Source organism: Cibotium barometz, chromosome 11 (genome assembly GCF_041138505.1).
Source record: "Cibotium barometz isolate CiBa-2024 chromosome 11, ASM4113850v1, whole genome shotgun sequence".
Taxonomy (NCBI): Eukaryota; Viridiplantae; Streptophyta; class Polypodiopsida; order Cyatheales; family Cibotiaceae; genus Cibotium; species Cibotium barometz.
Genome location: NC_141056.1, coordinates 55674563 through 55697424, shown reverse-complemented (window position 1 = coordinate 55697424; position 22862 = coordinate 55674563). Strand labels below are relative to the sequence as shown.

Sequence of the window (22862 nt, the reverse complement as noted above, 5' to 3'; positions counted from 1 at the left end):
TAACGAGTGCCAACCGTCTAGTCGTCATGACACATGGCACCCCAAGCTGGTGAACCATTGATGGAAGTACCTACCTACCACCAACCTCTTCATGGCTACATGCGGTCCGTGGCATTTACTAGGTCTCTCTCTTACCTTGGAGAACTGCCACGTGTGCACCATCAGCAAGTAGGTAGCACATCCCTAATATTGGCAATCAGTGGCAGGTTGCACGAGAATCACGCTCCACGTTCAGTGCTGGCATATACTTTATGGCCCAAGTGGTACATCTACTCACTATGGGCTCCTACTCACCATAGTTGGACCACTTGTATAAATGAGAAATCTTGGGACTGCCAAGAGAATCAATCACTTTTTAGTGGATAAATGTGACTGTTCTTATTCTTTATCGTCTCTATATTGTGTCTCTTTTCTTCAAGTGTGTTCTACTAAAGTGTCATCTTGCCAATAGCTTGTCATTGTTGCTAGGGTGCACGTTAAGCTAAACATGGCAACAGGACATGCAGGAGAAAGAGTGGCGGGCGAAGGAGCAAGAGTGGAGCTGGAATGCGACGGAATGAGAAGGGAGGAGCCGGAATGAGAAGGGGAGAAGATGGCTAGACGGAGGCGGAACAGCACAGCGGGTTGAAGGAAAGGGAGGGGGGGGGGGGGGGGGGGGGGGGCTTAGATGGCACAGCACGAGGGCAGCAGGGAAACAGGCATGCGGGAGGGAGGGTGATATGGGAGGGGGCTAGCAGGCAGGAAGAAGACAAGGGAGACTGGTGAAGGGCGCACACAGAGGGGGCCGCAGATCAGCACTACAGGGAGCTCCAACCATATGCAACTTCTCATATTTGACAGGATAGCATTTTTAAGGTACATGTACTTTCATTGAATTAATCAAGCAACTATCACATCATTCTTAAGTTGTGTACTTCTCAGTGCTCACTCTCTCTCTAGATTTGTCTCTCTTTCACTCTCAATCACTGTCGGCTCCAACACCATAGCCATGGCTGTCATCTATGAGCCAGCTAGCTGCTCTTCTCTTATTCTAATACCTTTGCGTCTTGGCTTTCCAGCCCACTAGCGCCACCCTCCAACCTTTCCACCTGTCCGCCACAACATTCCTGCTTCACCTCCGATTCCTTCATTCCACCCCCACCACAATCCACCACTACATCTTCCATCTCACCCAACACTACATCTTCCATCCCACCCCCAACCAACCCCACTACCACACCACCTACACCCACCTTTGAGCCTCAATCATCTCTGCCCTCCTCCACTGCACCACTCCCCTCAAATGTCTGCGAGTCCTCATTTGGTCACCCCCTCTCATAGGCCCAATGAGATAGCTATGTCCTTATTGCAGATTGTCCAGAGGCTCTCCAAAGGCATCTTGTCAGGTTACAGGACTTTTGTGCATAGCGGGATCTCACAGTAAACCTTGGGAAAACCAAGGTTAAGGTCTTCAACACATCCCCTCTTTTCACATCTCGACTAAGTTTCGCCTACATGGGCAGCCCGTTGGAGATTGCATACTCATATGTGTACTTGGGAGTCACTTTTACAAGACCGGTCTTCTCGATGAGCCATGCTGCAAAGGCTAGACTGATGCGAGGGTATGCTTCTCTTGCACTCATGGAGAGAGAATGCTTCCAGGCCCACTTCCAGGAGCCGAGGACCGAGATGTGGCTATTTGACACCTTGGTCACTCCGGCATTGATGTATGGAGCGCCCTTCTGGGCACCTGATCTTAAAATGGCCAAATGGCCAACGATAGAGAGGCCTCGGGTCATGATGCTCTCCCGTATGATATGCAGCAAACCATCGGTCCCACATGATATTATCCTGGCAGAGTTTGCTGCAGCACCCATGGTAGTAGAGGCACTCTTCCAGACAGTCACATACATTCATAGGATCAGTGTGATGCCCTCCTGGAGAGCTCGCCCTACAGTCCTCCCAGCAGCTAGCAATAGATAGGCACGAGTCATGGTATAGCTGAGTATGCACCTGGGTCACGAGGCAGGGACTCGAGATGCATTGCCTCCCCCCACTCTAGTATGACCCGGACTCCCCATTCATTAGGCTCTCTCAGGATGATAGGAACCGGATGAGCAGATATGATTTATTGGGAGTATACATACAGAATACCTGGATCACAACAAAGGAGCCACTCTCACAGGAAACGGCAGTACTACATGGATACTTTCATGAGGCTTACAGAGGATGGTTTCATATTGAGGGCCAGATATCTTGACATATACATGTCACATGCCATGCGGATTGCAGTGGGCCAATTGCAGGTGTCATCGCACCACCTAAGGATAGAGACAGGGAGAGCCATGCAAATACCTCGTGAGGAGAGGATATGCACTATGTGCCAGCAAGAGGTCGAGTCAGAGGAGCAATTCATATGCAGATGCACTGTATATTTTGAGATTCGAGGGAGGTTCCACTATCTCTTCAGAAAGGGGTTTAGACCCTTATCTAGGATCATGGATTACCCAAATCAGCAGTGCCTGGGCCTCTTTCTACTAGAGCTTCATCTGTTAGCATATTCATCCCATATTCTACCCATGTATTGTGCCCACATTTGATCCCTTTTACGGCCCTTGGTTGTGGGCTGGCCACCCTTATTTTTCCCAATTTTCTTGGTTTTTTTCCCAAGTCGGGTGATGCATTTCCATTCGGCCAGCTCTTCATGTCCAGTCGGCCAGGTTGTCTTCCTCCAATCGGCCAACCCCTTATGACCTATAAATAGGTGGGCTGGCCTCTCCCCTATTCATTCATTGTTTTGTTGGTGTGGTTCATGTGTTGACACACTCTCACCTTTTGTATCCTTCACTTATGAGACTATTATGTCTCTCGCTTGGGATTGCTTTCATTGCATTATATTCAGCTTATTAGCTTCATATCTCTCTCTTGCACTTCTTAGATCAGCACACTCTAGTGCTCGTCTTGCTTCTGCTCTATGCACTCTTTGACGGTATCAGAGCTCTAGGTTCAGCTTCTTCTCTACTGCCCCAGATTATGCCCTGTTTCCAGCCCCTTCTTTCCTGCATTTTTTCTCATATCTGCTGCTGGTCAGTTTTCCCTCTTCCAGGCGCTTCACCGTTGCAGATTTGTGGTCAATCTTCATCAGTATCTGGCCCTAGGACGCCTGTAGTGCTGTCGGCCTGCTCTGTTTTAGGGCAGCAGCAGTGTATGTGCTGCGTTTTTCTTCTACAGGCTTTTTTACAGAAGTTGGTTGGCTGATCTGAGGCTTGGTGGCATCCGGTACTTGTGATGTACACTTCTTCTGAGATTGTATGTTTTTCTTGAGGAGAGTCCGAGTTATAGTGATGGCTGTCCTAATTGATGCCTTTCCCTCTTGCACCTTCTTACAGCATATTCCCAGGCCCCCCTGTGTGGCTGTTTTCTTTTCTCTCTATATCAAGTCAGCATTTTTTGCTTCCCTCTTCTGGTGGCCTCAAGGTTGCAGGTACAATAGAAAGAAGCTTCTGCATTTTCTTGCTACAGGAGGATTTTTCGGGTGCTGTCCAGCCTGTTAGGGCTGCAATTTGGTGGGAGCAATGGACCTACATCAGTGTTTTCTGATTTGGGCAGTTTTGAGTTTATGAGGTTTTGTCCTAATGATTGGATCGCCAACGGCAGTTGCAGATTTGGCTCCCATACCACCTTCTTGTTATTTTCTGGATGACATAGACAAGTTGGATGGTGGTAATTTTCAGTCATGGAAGTTGCAGGTTACTTCTATTCTCAGGCAGTATGGTTTGATGGAGTTTGTCTCGTACAAGAATCGGTGCTTACCAGACCTTGCCTCCGTGGAGGATGTGTGTCGGTGGAGGAAGACTGACGGACATATATATAGCTTTCTCCTCATGAATTGTCAAGATTCGGTTCTTCGACACTTCATATGTGCTCCTGATGATGCTTCTACTTTCTATGTGTGGCAGTTGCTTTGTGACCTGTATGGTGATGCCCGTGATCGGCAGATGGTTTTGGCTTTTGGGTGCTCTGCAGCGAGTGATCTTGTGGACACTTCTTTTGGAGATGTTCTTGTAGTGGAGGAGAGTGGGCCAACTTTGCCCACAGCTTCTGAGGGGGATTTGTCTCCTGTTGCTTTGCCTCCGACTCTTTCTTCGACAACCAGTGACCAGGATGAGTTGTTGGACCCTTTGCCTGCTTCTACATTGTGTGATGCTATTGAGGATGCTACTACTACAGTTACCACTACAGTGAATGTACATGTTTCCCTTTCTCTACGTGAGCAGTCTACTTTAGCTCTGAGTGATGCTATTGATCAGACCACTCAGCTCCATAGATTTGCTTCTTCGATGTTGCGGGATGCTCGATTGGTTTGGAGGTGGTGCTTACAGACTTGGTGGGATTTTGGATTGTGGTCAGGTGTGTCCATAACCATGCCTAGGGTACACTGGTGCTTCCAGGGATTGAAGGATTGGGATTTGGCTTTGGTTGGGCTTGTGGAGTCCCAACATCAGTTTTCACAGGGGAGTTGAGTTCTTACATCTGGCGATGCCGACCTTCAAGGAGAGTGCTATTGTTCAGCATTTGGCTACTCTTGGTATAGAGTAGGAGCATATAGACTCTATTTCTTCTGAGGGTATTTTCTTCTTGGAGCTACAAGCTTCTAGGGATTTCTTTGACTATGGCATTGTGTTTACATTTGGGTTTGGCACCATTATTTCGAGAAGCACAACGCACCCTATCTGATTGTTTTCTTCCAAAGGAGCGGTGTTCCTGGCAGCTTGTTCATTTGCTTTTGTAGTTGAGTTGCTAAGGAGATTGCTTGTGGAGCTTTCTTGGTACAAGTTGCTGCATTCTTTTGTCTTTGACAGAGGATGACTTCTTCGGCTTCTTGGAGTTTGTTCAGCATCTGCTGCTGAGAGGGGGTGTTAGCATATTCATCCCCATATTCTACCCATGTATAGTGCCCACATTTGATCCCTTTTATGGCCCTTGGTTGTGGGCTAGCCACCTTTATTTTCTCCTTATTTTTCCCCATTTTCTTGGTATTTTTCCCAGGTCGGGTGATGCATTTCCAGTCGGCCAAGTTGTCTTGCTCCAGTCGGCCAGCCCCTTACGACCTATAAATAGAGGTGGGCTGGCCTCTCCCCTATTCATTCATTGTTTTGTTTGAGGTGTGGTTCATGTGTTGACACACTTTCACCTTTTGTATCCTTCACTTATGAGACTATTCTGTCTCTTGTTTAGGATTGCTTTCATTGCACTATATTTAGCTTATTAGCTTCATATCTCTCTTTTGCACTTATCAAATCAGCACACTCTAGTGCTCATGTTGCTTCCACTTTGTGCACTCTTTCATCATCACCACAAAGACCCACTGATTAGGGAGTCGAGACCCCATGGGAGACATCCACCCCAGCCCCAGGCGACCATCACTCAATTCTTCCGACCACGAGAGGACGCCCCATTAGCCATGGATGACATACTCACAGCCTCATCGAGCCACACATTCTTGAGTGCCCGACCCACCGCCATACCCAACTCTGGCGTGACTCTAGACCGGCCACAGCACTACAGCGAGCCCGACACCCCAGACTTCCTGGACCTCGCCAGCAACACGGACATCAGTCCCATCTTGAGGAGATCTTGGAGAGGCACAGAGCCACCTTCCCACGCCCGGCGGATCTACAGAGCCTTCTCCGGGCTAACCCCATGCTCGATATCCTTGACAACCCCTACTGGGGGGTTAGCTCCATAGGTTGTATGATGATGATGGTCCCACTTTATATCATATGGCTCAGATTTGACATTCCCAGCTCATAGCTCTAGTCTTTGTTTTCTTTTGTACCATGATGAGATTACATGGACATTATTGTATCACTTTTGGTCTCATAGACCCACTAGGTCTTTTGAAGACGTTTAATATAACTTTCTTTCTTTCAGCCCTGATCGCTCCAGCCTCTGTGGCCCAAGCGACAATGCCCCAAGTGATGATCCAGGTTGATGCCTTGTCCATAGCAAAGATGCAGAGAATTCACTACTAGATCTGTTGAGCCTTCAGGCAATCCCAAAGGCAATGTCGCTGAGACTCATGGTGGTGGCCGCACCTCGGACAAGCCGTTGACCGACCTCCCACTGCCAGTCAAGTACCGAACACCAAACTCCTATGTGCCATCAACCAGAGAAATAGCATGATCTTTCTAGGCCGAAAGCTGTCCCAAAGCCTCTTCCAGAAATCTGAAAGGAAGCGTTGTGATATGCCGTGTGACTGCCAATGCGCTGCTGCTGCCGGTGTGCCATCTATCTCAGGCATCTGCCATCTATCTCAGGCATCTGCATCCTACGGCCTAGCCGCGCTGTATATGCAAAGAAGGGGGCGTCCAAAGTCTCCACCCGATCTGTAGGATCATGCAAAGTCCACTTTCCCTTGTCCCACTATAGCCGTGTGAGAGGTCGACACTCCCAAATCCATAGCCGCCATAGCCTCTTCCTGGCCACCTTGGCCGGTGCTGGATCTATGTGCTATTCCCGTGCCTGAACACCGATCACCCTCACCCTCTGCAAGGTGCAGGCTCTGAAATCCTCCAAGGGAAGCTCTAATCTCTCAAGGTGCAACCTTGGGATCCAATACAACTCTGTGGACCGCCACAAGGATATCGTGTCTGGTAAACATTCCTAAGGGGGGTCGGGTTTGGAACAAGCATCGGCCACTCCTGAGGGATAGTTGCATCAATGTCGATGCTGAGCCTATCTCGACCCCGGATCCCTGTAAGGCCTCTCCTGCTCCTCCAAGGGTAGCTGCTCTCATGTTTCTATGTTCCTGGTATTCCACGATGAGTTTCCATGGACGGTTTTGTATCACCCCAATGAGATAGCTATGTTTATGTTTTGTTTCTGTTTTAGTTTCCATTCCATGATGAGATATGCCATGGACCTTATTGTATCACTTTGGTCTCATAGGCCCATTGGGTCTTTAGTAGACACTTAATATATCTTTCTTTCTTTTCTTTCTTTTTATACCCCCAGTATGGTTCAAGATGGAGCTAGCTAGGTTGCATATCATGACTGTATACTCCATGCATATAGCTTTGCATTCTCCTAGTAGTAGAGCTCCATCCCCTCCCCCCCACTCATTGTACTTATTGCACACCCAGATTCAACTTTTTTTTTTAGTTCAGTACTTTTTCATTTTGTTGGGATGACAGAGGATACCCCACATAGGTACACTGATTTGTCTCATAGGCCGAGTTCGGTCTTTTGGAAGACGTTAATAAAATTTTTCTTTCTTTCTTTCTTTCTTTCTCTCTCTCTCTCTCTCAGTTCTTCCGACCACGAGAGGACACCCCACCAGTCATGGATGACATACCCACAGCTTCATCGATCCACACGTTCTGGAGTGCCTGACCCCCCACTAGACCCCACTCTGGTGTGACTCTAGACTGGGCCATGGCACTTCAACGAGTCCGACGTCCCAGACTCCTTGGGCCTCGCCAGCAACACAAACATCAGCCCCAGCTTGAGGAGATCTTGCAGAGGCACTGAGCCACCTTCCCACGCCCGACAAATCTACACAGCCTTCTACAGGCTAACCCCATGCTCGATATCCTTGATGGCCCCCTCCCCCTACCGGGGGGTTAGCTCCATAGGTTGTGTGATGATGATGGTCCCATTTTGTATCATACGGTGCAGATTTGACATTCCCAGCTCATAGTTCTAGTTTTTGTTTTCTTTTGTACCATGATGAGATTACATGGACACTATTGTATCACTTTTGGTCTCATAGCCCCACTAGGTCTTTTGAAGACGTTTAATATAAATTTAGTTCTTTCTCTCTCAAGGACACAAACACACACACATACACAATGCATGAGAGCTTATACCACAGGCATTGGCAGCAGTTAGTTCTTTTCTTTACATGGCTTAGTATTCCCATGGCAGATTTGTATCACCCTTTGGTTTCATAGACCCTTTAGGTCCTTCGTAGATGTTAATATTACTCTTTCTTTCTTTCTCACTACCTTTTTGGTCTCATAGACCCTTTGGTTTTTTTAAAGATGCTAATATACCGTTCTCTCTCTCTCTCTCTCTCTCTCTCTCTCTCATGGATCTTTTTTATGTTTCCATGTTTATGTTTATGATCAGTTTATACATGGAACATAGGTAACACTTTTGGTCTGCATACACTACTCTTGACCTAAAAAATGTGTCTGGGAACATAATTAAGAAACGAAGGACTCACAAGGGGTGAGTTCAACTCCGAGAAGGTAACAAAGTTAAGAAGCACATTGACACTCCATCCTAAAACCACACTGTAACAGCCCAAAAACTTGCATGGAACTTGGTTAAAGGCCATAATGGTATAAATCTACACCTGCACAATCTGCTGCCCAGCCAAACCTTGAACGAGCTGAGGAGATGAAGCTTCTGTTATTCCTTCACCAAGACCAAGCTGCCCTCTTTTGGATTTTCCCCATGCCCACAAAGATCCATGTACATCAATCGCCATGGAAACAACACCAGAACCTGTGGCCTCTTTTACCTTTACTCCTTCTAGACCCTGCACCTTTCGTGGATGACTCCACGGCTCTCTGAAAATGGAACCTTGTTAGAATGCTGTTGAAATTTAAACTCATGGATATGTGTTACATTTCAAATGCCGATTATTTAATTGTAATAAAGCTAAGATTTGGAATTGAAATTATTACACAATATTGACCAAGCCTTCATGTATAAAGGCATGTCCACAGGCCATCTTCAAACACACATATTTGAGATCCTATATTTCTTAGAGGAGCTAAAAGGAAAAAAAAAACTCTTTTCCTTCGTCTCTGATAAGAGACACAGAAAAATGATATAGCTAACTACTTGACACAGAGAAATACAATATCTCAGAATGCCTCCTAGAAAACCAAAAGAAGGAATAGATGTAAAAAGAAAGAATGTAAGAAATGAGGCACTGGCTATGGTGGGGGTGCTCTATGATGCTGGAGAATGTTCCTGATCTGGAGAAAACGAGCGAATGGTCTGGAACTGGGGGGCGGGGGCATCTTGCTCTCTAAGGGTCTTTGCCCAATCTTTGGCGACTCCACGTGTGCGATATGCTGGTGGATCCCCAGTCCCACGGACACTCTCGTGGTGAACTCGGGTGATTCATCAGAAATCCGTGATAAACGTCTGAGTGGTGTCTTGCCGATCCTGCCTCCCTGTGTGGCCTTAATGTAGCCTCTATGTAAGGACAGAGCCCCAAGAGGAAGAGGCTCAAACATCTCTAATCTTGGTAATGCGTCACTCGCATAGGGGCCAATCCTGCAGCGAACGAAACCTCCCTTGAATTGCATAGCATACACGGCATCCAAACATATAGTGCTCCTTTGTCCCTTACCTCTCGTCATGCATAACCTACCTAGCCACGCCTCTCATGGTATACCCTATACTCTTCCAATCTTTATCTAGTGGGGGAAGACACCCTCAACTGAACAATAGCAATCCTTGTAGCATGGGACATGAGTTTGTACAGATACCCAGGTTTCTCATTAAAACCATCCTCTGCAACTCTCGAGAAATGCGCCCTGTAAAACTGAAGCTTCATGGAAAGCTCAGGCAGAGAGGCTTGTGTGAAGGCAAGCCAAGTCTAGGCGGATGACATGGTTGATCAAGAGAGATCCAGGAAAGGTGCATCTAAGCTGTAAGCAACCAGGAGGACAAGATCCATTGAGAGATCATGTAATGATGATGCGAGATTACCAACATGTATGATGGCTCTCCTTTGCCAGCTGCCTCAAAAGGACCCAAAGGGTCATGATAAGAGAAAAAAGTCATGTGCATCCCTAACTTATAGAGCACATTGTGAGCCCTTGTCCAAGGACAACTCGTTGGTGTACGACCAAGGGTGGTCAGTAGTCCCGCACAAGTCTCATCGTGCATGTCCATGCATACACCAACAATATGGCCGAGATACTGAATTTCCAAAGAAAGAATTCACTCTTTTTCCCATTGATGAGTTGCCTAAGCTCTTCAAAAACAATGGCAAGATGCTCACAGTGCGTGGCTTCATTCTTTGAGAACCAACACTATGATGTCATCAAAGAAAGTGCCCTAAATGTCACATGCATCCTGCACTTGGATGCCACCTGGCCATATCTGTACAGTAGGTACAAGTCTTAGGAGTGGTAACGGGCCCTTTGTGAGCCCCTGTCTAGGACAAGTCAGCCAAGGATCCACTCTAGAGGGCCATGGTTAGGTGTGCATGTCCCGCACATTGTCCCACACGTTTGTCGCCCTCTGGAATGATGTAAAGGTTGTACCGGGAATTTGTTAGGCTTCTATCCGGATGCATGGGCACCAGTAGACAAGAATCAATAGGTTGGTGTGTGTAAACCCATGCTAGATGGTAACTAGCAACACCAGAATATGTGCATTACGTTTTAGGCAGCCAAGCTTGGAAGCCATCCCTGAAGAACACTCATTTGGCCAAGACTTTCCTATTCGGCTAGGCAGCCTGGTCACACATGTGAAAGACGCCTGCATAGACAGCAAGACCAGGCTGTCGTGGGAATATATGAACAGGCCCCTGGCCAACCAGCAGGGTTTGGGATTTTTCAGCAGACCGACAACCTATATGCTGCCCGATTAGCATGTTCTAGGCCTATATAAGCATTGGGCACCATTAAGCCAAAACCATCTCATAATCTGCAAGTGCTGAAAGTCCAAGGGTTGTAGACAAGCCAAGTGAAGGGCCAAAGCAAGGTGGAAAGGTGTGGATCAAGGGATTAGTCTTCATGCTGAAAGATCTCAGCCAAGGGAAGCTGTCCAAGTAAAGTCAGTTCAGTCCAGGCTATTTACACCAAGAATTCTGTCATTCTAGTCATTCAATGAAGCAAATACACCATATGTGGTGGGGGCCCTTCAGAGCGTATTTGGGACACAATACTGTGTATTTGTCTCTACCGCCCCCACCCATCGCCTAGCCAAGCTATCCAACTGTGCCCAAAGGAGTCAGGAGAAGAAATTGCTCATACCGACTGCGTTTCGAGGGAAGGTCTGGAAGTTAATCCAAGCAGCTAGAGTGCAAACCAGTAATCCAGACAGTTAGAGTGCAGATCACCTTCCAGAAGGGCTGCAACACGTTTTTGCATTTTTAGCCTATTTTGCCGCCTTCCCTGGCTTCAAAGGAAGCCTAGTAGGCTTCTTGTAGGCCCCATCAGGGTTTCCATTGGAAAACCCAACACTTGTTGCAGCCGGGCTGAGTTTCAGCCCAAGCAACACTATTGGCAGCACTCAACTTTCAGAAAAAGATTTTTATCTGTTTTTGGGATTGCTCCGCAAAGCCACATACACATAGCAGCTCCCAAACCATTTTTTTGATTTGGTGATTTCAACCACTACCGCCCAAATTTTGGCGGTTCAGCCACATTCAGCCACCACCGCCACACAAATCAGAGTTCATTTGGGCCTCCAAAAACCTCCTGCAAATTTTCAGCTTTCTGAAAACAGAGCTAAACCAAGCTCGGGGTACATTCGCAAGTCTTTGGGCTACCTTCTCATGGTGGCGGCATCCACATTGGACACCCTAATCACTCTCAAAATCAACATTCTTCCGTCAGCAACTCTCATTTCAAATACTTTCTGCACCCCTTTCTCTCGTCATTTCAATATATTTGCAGGTCCTTGCATCAGTGGTACACTTGGCACCTTCCTCAACTGTCATTCAATGTACATTGTGTCACATGCACCCTGCACTGGAGTGTTATGTGACACACTCGCTCTACATCAGTGCACCATTCAACAGTCGGAATTACACTTTTAGAAATATTTTGTCGTATGTCGTGGCCCCATTGTGAGCCCTCAGTCCAGGGACAGTCAGGCATGAGCTACGTAGGTCAGTCTCTAAGCCTTAGAGGTCAGTCAAGTACCAGTCCTCTTACTTGGAGAATCTATCAGATAGTGCATGTAGAAGTCCAGCCATAGCTGTAGTGTTGCATTAGGGCATGTACTTGCATATTTAACAGGCCTATGGGCCAGCCAAAGGCCAGCCCGTGGCCAGTGGGCCACAAGGACTTAGCCAACAGCAGTAGCAACACCTGGCCATGACTAGGACTCAGCCGACAGCATTTGAAGCCTCATAGCCACAGACGGCCAATAGGAATTCTCAGTCGGCCAGCATAGGGAGTGGCTCAACAGGAAGTCAGGCAGCCCTTTCAGTCGGTTGGCATCAAGCGTACCATTTTTAATAAGGCCTATGGGCCAGGCAAAGGCCTGTTTATTATGTACTTGCATAATAAACAGGCCTATGGGCCAGCCAAAGGCCAGCCCGTGGCCAGTGGGCAACAAGGACTCAGCCGACAGCATCTGAAGCCTCATAGCCACAGACGGCCAATAGGAATTCTCAGTCGGCCAGCATAAGGAGTGGCTCAACAGGAAGTCAGGCAGCCCTTTCAGTCGGTTGGCATCAAGCGTAGCATTTTTAATAAGCGAAGCATTTTATTTAGTATTTAATGCTAATAAATGTCCAAAAGCAACTAGCTGACAACCTTATGCTGGCCGACCAACAGCTTGGAGGCGTATAAATGCAAGCGCTTCATTTCCCAATAAATCATTCAGGTATTCAACAAATTCAACACAATACACGATCAGTTCCAAGCATTCCAAGGTCTCCACAAAGAGCATCTTCAGCATTCAACCAGCATATGTGCATCCATCAGTTTTGGGGTTGCATAGTGGTCATTGAAGTGCCATTCAAAGGAGCTTGGACAGCATCTGGGTCAGCCTATGTTGAGTCTACATCGTCCTTGCATCTGGCAGTCCTCAATCATCCTTCATGCTCATTGTAAGTTCTCCAAAGATCAATATAAGCAAATACTCCTGCTTGCACGCGGGGGGGGGGGGGGGGGGGGGGGGGGGGGGGGGGGGGGGGGGGGGGGGGGGGGGGGGCTTCACTAGGTAAATTGGGACCCAATACTGTATCAACGCTCATCTGATTTCTCTCTTCTACTCTCTTCTGCTCTCTCTCTCTCTCTTAGTGGAATCGCACGGACTCACGGGTTTAAAGAAGGCTTTGTTGTGCGTTACGACGATCAACCTCTTGCATGCTACATGGTATCAGAGTTGCAGGTTGTGACCTAACTTGGCTACCCTAAAGTGAGAGCATTCCGTGGATGGTAAAACTACGGTCGCGAAAAACCACCCAAGCCTCCACAATGTCAGGAGAGACATCATCACCAAGTTACAAGGAAGATATTGAAGAGGAGTTCTACACGGAAGAAACACCGCCTACAGAAACACTTCCGTCAAGCAATGAAGACTTCATCAGATTGCTCTTGGAGCAAAATAGGTTGCTACGGCAGAAAATTGAAGCCAAAGAAGAACCGGCACAAGAAAAAAAAGCTAAAAGAAGAGGCTAAAAAGGCCAACGCACAGCTGAAAAAGCTAAAGAAGCAGCAGAAAATCCCAAAGAGCTCTCAGAATTGGAAAAATTATTTCTTCTCTTGGAGCAACAATGGCACAAAGACTGGCTAGGCAAAGAAGCTCGCCGTGAGGATGAAGGAAGGGCCGAGGAAGCTAAATGCAGGGATGAAGAAGACCGAAAGCAAGCAAACCAAGCTACCCGCAAAAGGCTTCATCCTGAGGCTATGCAACTCCAAAACTAGCAGCTGATAGCCGCTATGTAAGCAAATGTTTTGTCTATCCTCCCTACACTAATGAGCCAAGGTGCAAGTTCCTCCACCACCCCAACCACCACCATCATACGAGCTCAACCGAACTTCAGTAAGTATCATGGTAAGTGTGATTATGCTGTAGTTTTACAATTCTTTCATCAATTTGTCGCATATTTTCCTATGGCTAAGCTTTTAGATCCACAAGATTGAGTCCACCTGGGGGAACCTCCCCTTTCAAGCGAAGCAGTCACTTGGTGACAGCATTGGTCGAGTCTACACGTAGACCCGTACACAGGGGCTCCACAGTATGTATGGGACACCTTTGTGTCCGACCTAAAGAAAAAGTTTTTCCCTCCACAGTACATGACCAACCTTGAGGATGAGTTTTACAAACTCTCCCAAAATGGGTCACCCATGCTAACTTACTCTAATAATGTAATCACATCAGCACAACAATTAGGTATATCCGAGGAGGATGAATTGAAACAATTCATTAAAGGTCTAGATGTGAACATTAGGTTTATTGTTTGTAACTTTGAGCCACAATCTTATGACAAGGCTCTCACTCTTGCTTAGAATCAGGAAATGATGCTGAATGGAGGTAAGCCAAGAAACCCCAAACTAGCTCCAAACCCCAACAACAAACATCCACAACCCAATAGCAAAGATAATAAGAAAGAATCCCATAGCACTTCAAGAGGCAAGAAGGATAGAAACTTCACGCCTAAGAAAACACATGAGGAAAAGGCCAAGGAGGGCATCACTAATGGATATCTCCAACCAGAAGAGCAAACACGGTCTGAGGGGGAGAACAGATGTTTCTTTTGCCACACCGTGGGGCATGGTAAGAAAGATTGTCCTAAGTGGCAAGTTGCGCAAGCAGCCAAAGCCTCTACTTCCACAGTAGCCACCACAACAACTACAACTACACCTCCCGCATCGACCACCAATGGACTCCAACTCTTGCCTGCCTGAAACACCGTACCTACAATTGTATTTGACGATAACAAGAGGACGAGGTTGAAACCGGCCTGACGGGCAGTGAAACAAACACTCGCACATAAAACACTTCAACGCCATTGAAGACCTAGAAAAAGGAAAACAAACAAGGGGAGCTAGAGTGCTCCTGCAAACAGTACACAGACACCGATTGGCCCCAAAACGCAGTGGCGCCCCTTGCGGTATTTCTTTAATTGATTATAAGAGCTTTGATTACAATAAGGCTGGGAACTCAGCCATCATAGTAGAACTCCTGAAGCCTGCAAATACCCTGCATCATGGCTTCATATCCACTCGGCATCCACAAACAAGTCCAACCATTGTTCACCTCAAAAGACTCACACATTGAGTCCTGAATACAGAAGTCTTCTCCCATGATCAGGACTGCCACAACCATCCATAGCCTCTCACCCTATGAACAACATCACACCCTGATACATCCAGTGCTTCTTCATCACAACACAGACTCCCAAACTGTCTCTCAAAAGAGAACTCGTATCACAGCACAGCATACCATATAGTCGACACACCTGTACCAACCCTCTCTACCTTCCAAGGGTACTATCCATCTCTGTCATGGATTCCCTGTCCCCTGCCCAATCAGTAGCAAGGCTGTACCAAACATGTGTCCATTCCTGTACCTTATGCCTGCATGTGACCTATCTCCTGGAGAAACCCAAAAACATGTTTCCTCGAGAAACCTACGCTGTTTCCACATGAAACCCTTAGGCCTGTTTCCCTTTGAAACTTCTGTCCTGTTTCCATACAGAACCATTCATGGCACCATTCAACAACAGTGCCAACAACGGCATACATCTAGTTACCTGTTCCCTCATGAAACATCTGGAAACATAGAGATGCCCATAACTGTAGGTCCCTCTGTTCCTTTCTAGCAGGAAGAAAACAATCTGCTCCATGAGCACGCAGCCATGCGAGCTTGCTTCACTCCCATGCCAAGAAACACATTCAAGTGACCTGTACTTGCAGCCAGAAACCCAAGTACATAGCTGAATTTGCAGCCAAACAAAAACAACCCATAAACAGTCTCAAAATAGTCTTGGCTATGCGCCTCCTTCTGCCCGCCTCCTTCCAAAAGAAAGAGAGATAGAGAGAAAGACCTATTCAGCCCTGCGCCTCCCCTCTTGCAATGGTCAGCAGTCCTGCGCCGCCTTCCATGGGAGAGAGAGAGAGAGATAGAACAGTCTTGCACTTCCTGGAGCCGGCCTCCTTTCAAAAGAGAGAGAGGGCATGTGAATATGTTGGCTGGGCACTTCCTGCAGCCAGCCCACCAGCCTCTTTTCCAAGCCAGTAAAGCATGTATCTCTGCTGCATCTGCCCGACCAGCCCTTCCTGCAGACCTGTCCGCTTTTCAGCAGAGAGAGAGAGAGAGAGAGAGAGAGAGAGAGAGAGAGAACTATATTAACGTCCTTTAGAGGCCACATCTGACCTATAGGACTAATCAGATACATCCATGTGATTACATTCCACTTCGGGGGCAACAAAATGAAAATAGAGATAAAACTAAAAATAGTTCAAATTCCCTACATGACCGTAGGAGAATCCTAGATAACAGGAAGGATTTTTCTAGTAGCTACTCTTCATTACTACCATGTTTGGTTGTCCTGAAATCTGCAATAACACCTCTACCTCTATGGTAGACTGCCCATTTTCCTTGTTTCCTTGCTTCGTATACTTTATTGAGTTCTTGTTTCCTGTTTTTTAGTTGTGTGGCTGTGAGTTCATCCGCCATCCACACCTTCGTTCCCTTAAGTGACCTTGTTTGCTTCATGACCTTAATTTTGTCTTTCATATCTGCGTACCTCAAAACCACATGTTTTCCTTTGATTGCCACTGAGGGATCTCCAATGTCGATGAAAGGGATAGCTCTGCACAGCTTTCTTTGTAGAATCTCGCATTCCACCTGTTCCCAACCCTCTGACAAACCACCCACGAGAGAGAGCGCTGCAGTCTGGCTGCTTTCCAAAAGGGGAGAGAGAGAGTGGGTGAGCTTGTTGAGCTGTACGCTGCCCTGCAGTCTGCCCACCTGCGCTCCTTGGTGACCAGCCGTCAAAGAGAAAGCACCCCCATCTGCTGGCCCGACTTGTAGCTAGATAGTGAGAGGAACAGAGTATTGAGATAGGATCTATGGCAGCTCTATACACGAGAGACATGGATATCGCCTACACAGCCTCTTCCACCGAAGATGATATACTACAGAGATCACTTCATGAGTATCACTAATGATGGATTTATAGAGAGGCCTAGATACATGGAGGGCTTTTTACCACACGGCTCCCGAGTGGCTATTGGTCAACTTAGAGTTTCATCACACCGATTGGAGATTGAGACTGGCAGAGCAGCACGGATCCCCCGAGAGTAGAGGGTATGCAGATTGTGCAGAGAGGAGGTGGAGAGTGAGGAGCATTATGTATGAGCATATACAGCCATCAGAGAGAGATATCCCATTTTATTCAAAGAGCCACATTCCCTACGCCAGATCTTTGAGGCAGCAGACTAGCGCATACTGGGGAGATTCATTCTAGACATACAGCACCACAGAGAGACATCATTACAGGCTCAGACAGCTCCAGAGGGGGGACGACAGACACAGATTACTACATTTTTTCAAAGATCCATCCCACTCCCAGCCCCTACACGGCAGGGAATTACTCTCCAAAGAGCAGAGACACTCAGAGCCCGCAGGAGACAGAGGACACCTAGCTTTCGGACACCACGCCTATACCAAAGAGAGATGACAGAGATCAGAGCTCAGTTTCACAGAGAGGGTGCGGAGCGACTGGCTCGCTTCAGAGCACACCCAGGCATGTTCTTCAGGGAGCTGTGGACACCCCCTTCATTGATGTATACCATTTTATACCCCCAGTATGGTACAGGATGGAGCTAGCTAGGCTGCATATCATGATTGTATACTCCATGCATATAGCTTTGCATTCTCCTAGTAGTAGAGCTCCATCCCCTTCACCATTCATTGTACTTATTGCACACCCAGATTCAGCTTTTTAGTTCAGTACTTTTTCATTTTGTTGGGATGACAGAGGATACCCCATACAGGTACACCGATTTGTCTCAGGCCGAGTTCAGTCTTTTGGAAGACGTTAATAAAATCTCTCTCTCTCTCTCTCTCTCTCTCTCTCTCTCTCTCTCTCTCTCAACAGACTCGACATCCCCAGCCTTCTTGTATCACCCATGATGGACATCCCAGATAGCTCTCCCATATCCCATCACTTATTGTACCCTATACCTGGCATAGTAGGATCTAGATTTTTCATCTTGTATAATCTCAGAGTCTGAGATCCTAACTTTCAGTTTTCAGTTTTAGTTTAACTTTTTCTTTTTTCATCTATGATGGGATTTCATGGACACTACGTATACATCATTTTGGTCTCATAGACCCTTCAGGTCTTTTGAAGATGTTAGTACAACTTTCTTTCTGTCTTTCTTTCTCTCTCGTGCAAATGGGTTGTCTACAAAGATGGGAGGGTCATTATCATTGAGCGCCATCCCAAATAGGGATGCGGAGTCTATGAGACCAAACACATGAGGTTAGCACTACGGAACTGCAATGGCACCCTGTGGTCAAATCCAGGAGGTTTGAGCAAGACTCTCACAAGCACGGATGTCATTTTCTATACAGAGACTCATCAGAGACTCACAAGCACGGATGTCATTTTCTATACAGAGACTCATCAGAGACCTGAGAGGGGTTTACCATACATAGCCGGGTTCAAGTGGGAATCAGCTTTCCAACGTGAGACCCGAACATCAAGAGGGCTACGTGGCTCGGGAGGGATAGCTATACTTTTTAGACCCCACCTCCGAGTGCCGATCGCAGTTGGGAGGTGAGCTAGCTTGCTACCTCATGATTTATTTTGGACTAACCTTGGTTTTCAACTGTGTTTAGGGAAAATTTTTGAAAGGAACCCTTCGTATGAAATGGATGGTATGCAAGTGTGGTCATACCTGTATGGTATATGTTCTGGACATTCAGCTAGAGGACTTGGGAGGATTTGGGAGTAGATAGATATCACATTCTCGATGAGCATGGAGACTTGCTCAATACCGATTTGCCTGAGGAGTTACCTTCATCTGGGCCTGAGGACCACCGCATGGATCTCATTCCTTGTACAAAGCCCCCGTCTCGTGTCTCCGTACCGGATGAGCCATTCTGAACTGACATAGCTCAAGCAACAACTGGAGGAAATGTTGGCCAAAGGTTTGTCCGTCCAAGCTCCTCGCGTTTGGAGCCCCAATCCTCTTGGTCAAGGAGGACAGGAGTATGCATTCATGTGCGGACCACCAGGCGCTCAAGAAGCTCACTGTCAAAAACAAATCCCCCCTGCCCCGCATTGATAACTTGTTGGATCATCTTGTAGGAGCGAATGGTTTAGCAAGCTCAATCTTAAATCTAGATACCATCAGGTTCCCATACATCCAGATAATATTCAGAAGACAACTTTATGGACTTCATTCAGTTTGTTCGAGTTTCTTGTGATGCCATTTGAGTTAGCCAATGCTCCGACTACCTTCAGCAGAATGATGTCTCGGATCTTCCGGCCTTTCATTGTTGGGATATTCATCATTGTCTTCTTGGATGATGCAAGACTAAAGATGAGCATGGGAAGCATGTGGAGATGGCCTTGAGGTTAATTAATGCCCATAATTTGCAGCTTCAGCCTCAGAAGTCAAAGTTTTTCATGGTCAAAATTTCTTTTTTGGGAAATGTTATCTCCAAGGATGGAATCTCAATGGATCTGGGGAAGATTGAGGCCATTGTTTTGTGGCCTATGGTGGAAAATTTATACAAGCTTTTTTATCAACCGTTTGTGAAGCATTATGCCTAGGAGACCAATCCTTTGACATATGCCACAACATAGTTGTTACGAGGCGCGTCTCTAATGGTTAGAGGCATTCGAGGCGTACGACTGCCTGATCGAGGCGTCAACCAAAAAAAAAAAAATTTGCTAGTTTGAGTCTTTAGACGGGGGCTTTAAGGGCCCAAGGCAGCCCTCTCACACACACTCTCTCTCTCTCGCTCATTCTCTCCCTCCCTCCCTTAAGCCTTTCTCAAGACCCAAAGTTCAAAGTTCAAACTTCAAACACACTAGGATGATGATGTTTCTTATACCCACTTTTGGAGCTCTCTCTATACTACCGGTTCATATCAGTTCATTTCATTTTACTTTGTACCCTTGAATCTTGATGATGAATCCAGATGATGATGATGGACTATTTTGGTCTCATAGGTCATTTTGGCCTTTTGCAGACGTTTAATACAGCTTTCTTTCTTTCACACACACACGCTCTCTCCCTCTCACACACCCTCTCTCTCCCTCCCTCAAGGCTCATACATACACACTCTAGTCTCTCTCTCTCTCTCTCTCTCAACTTTCACTATATATATATGTATATATATATATATATATATAAACAGACGCCTCTAACACGCCTCTAATGTCTCTAAAAAATACGAGTCTTTCGAGGCGCGTACCATACCTACATCGTACCAAACGCCTCTGACGCCTCTAACAACCTTGTGCCACAAAGGAGAGGATTAGATATTTTGTTGGACTCCAGTTGAGCAAGCCTTTTTGAGAAGCTCAAAGTAATTGTCATCTACTCCCATTCTCTGGTTTCCGGATTTGGATGATCTCTTCATAGTTTTTTGTAGAGACCTTGGAGCAATTTTGCAACAGCATGGGCACGTTGTTGCATATGAGAGACAAAAGCTCCATGGTGTTGAGTTGCGATATTCCGTGTATGGCCAGGAGCTGCTCACAGTGATACATACCCTTTGGAAGTGGGGCACTATTTGATTGGTTCAGAGTTTTAGATCCGTCCAGATCACCAGTCTCTCACATATTTGCTTGTTGAAAAGAAACCGGTACTCCTCCTCCTAGTTAACATGTGGCAATGGATATCCCATAAGCTTGGTGTGCTAGGCTCTCGTGGAGATATATGGATTGGAGATCTCAAAGGTTCAAGGCATCCTCATGACTCCATGTGACCCAGCTCTTCAAACCCAACAGTGGTATCACAACCTTGTCGTGGTGTGGCGCTGGTTGTGCTTGAGAAGAATTTCGGTGGCTAGGTGTAGTTGTGATCTCCAACGCCTGCTTCTACCTAGCACTAGAGTTGGCCAATTTTGTTGCTACCAACTTGGGAGTTGAGGTCGGTGTGGGGGGTTTCGTATGGTGACCATGAGTCGCTTGCATCAGTGCCATAGTGACTATTTTATGCCGATGAGGACAATGTATGCCGAGGACGAGGACTTGAAGAGCATGGAGCAAATGCATGCTATAACATGCGGAAGCTTCGGAGAAGAATCGGTAACTTCAATACTCAGAATTCAGCACTCTTTTCGCGACGGAAATTAACGCACAAACTGAAAGGAGATGTGCAAAAAATAGAGAGAGAGACAGAGAGAGAGGGAGAGATGGAGAGGACACAGTATTGGGTCCCAATTACCCTCTGTAGGGCCCCCACCACGGATGGTGTATTTGCTTTATTAGAATGATGTGAATCTAAAAAGAAAATACAGAATTCTTGACCTTTCTTGGCTGGGAAATCCCTGCCCCTTGACCTTCAGTTCTCCACCCCTTTGCTTCGCAACTCCCTTGGCTTGTCTAGCCCTTGATTTGCTTGAGCTCTTGGTGAATAATAAGATGAATGAATGGGATTATGGGCAATTCTATTTATACTACCCCATCAAGAGCAGTCGGCCAGCATAGAACTAGGCGGCCAGCTTTTAATGTCCCACGACTGTGAAAATTCAGCAATAAATGCTGAATTAAATCCCATAAAATGTTGCATTTTTCCCTACAGGCTGAAAAAGGTGGTGCGCCTAATTCCCAATGGCTGGGCAAGGCCTTTGCACACATTCCAAGGGCTGGGCAGCCTGTATGGGCTGCCCCATACCTGCCCTACAGCCATGAAAAGGCCTGGAATTTGCCTTATTCTTGCCCTAGGGCTGTCCTACAGCCCCTCCATGGCTGGTGGTTTCAGCCTGGGCCTTCCTGACCCTCATGGGGGTGGTTCCACACCATTCCCATGCACACACTAAGATCCAAGGTAGCCCTATGGGCTGGCCCCTTGTCCTAAACACTAACTACTCAGTGATCTGGCATCCGGTACCATACCAGATACGCAGACTCACTGACATCATTCTAGAGGGAGACTCACAATGCGGACTGGCACTGTTTCATGTGCAGGATAGTGCACACCTGACCTTAGACTCCTGTGCAAGACAATGCACACCTGACCTCGGAGACGACTGAGATGGATCCCTAGCTGACTCGTCCCGGACTGGGCTCACATGGGACCAATCACCATCCCAGATACACAGACTCACTGACATCATTCTGGAGGGAGACTCACAACGCGGACTGGCACTGTTTCATGTGCAGGATAGTGCACACCTGACCTTAGACTCCTGTGCAGGACAATGCACACCCGACCTTGGAGACGACTGAGATGGATCCCTGGCTGACTCGTCCCGGACTGGGCTCACATGGGACCAGTCACCATCCCAAGTCCTGCACCTTCTGTACAGAAATGTCTACGTGGCATCCAAGTGCGGAATGCACGTGACACATGCATAGCATTGGTTCAAAGTACACCATTCGGGATGGGTGGTTGTACTACAAGGATCAACTTTGTGTCTTCAAGGGTGATTTCCACCACGTGATTCTACATGAGACACATGATGTTCCCATTTCAAGACACCATGGTAAGAGCCCAACATTGGAGAAGTTATCTCGTCTTTTCTTTTGGCCCCACATGATGGAGAATGTGCATCAGTATGTAAGATTCTACAAGGCCTGCTGAAAGTCAAAACTAGACACCTGGAAAGCTGCCATTATAAGCATTACCCATTGCCAGTTCCAAAAAGTTGCCATGGGAGGACATTTCTATGGACTTTGTGGTTGGATTGCCGAAGAATGATACATATGCATACATCTCTCTCTCTCTCTCTCTACACACATACACACATATATAATATGTACTTATACATACATACATCATAGTTACCACGGAACGGGAACGTTCCGGGAATGTCGGATGCTGGAACAGGAGCGGGAACGGGAACGGGAGCGGATCGGGAACGTCGCGGAACGCCACGTCATATGACATGTCGGCATTTAGGACTAAAATGACAAAACATTTAAAATATCCAAGATTAAACTTTAAAGTCTTAAACATTAAAAATTTGAAGAGTCC

The 22862-nt window shown here is 46.9% G+C and overlaps 1 protein-coding gene across 1 annotated transcript in view; it reads right to left on the bottom strand.

Annotated features, from left to right (window-relative positions):
* The window catches only part of RUG2 (Regulator of chromosome condensation (RCC1) family protein), a 54409-nt gene that overhangs the window by 28181 nt on the left and 3366 nt on the right, over positions 1 to 22862 (bottom strand). The window contains exon 2 of the mRNA XM_086805497.1: positions 8342 to 8558. Within this exon, the coding sequence (XP_086661623.1) occupies positions 8342 to 8558 (217 nt within the window). The remainder of the gene's footprint in view (positions 1 to 8341; positions 8559 to 22862) is intronic.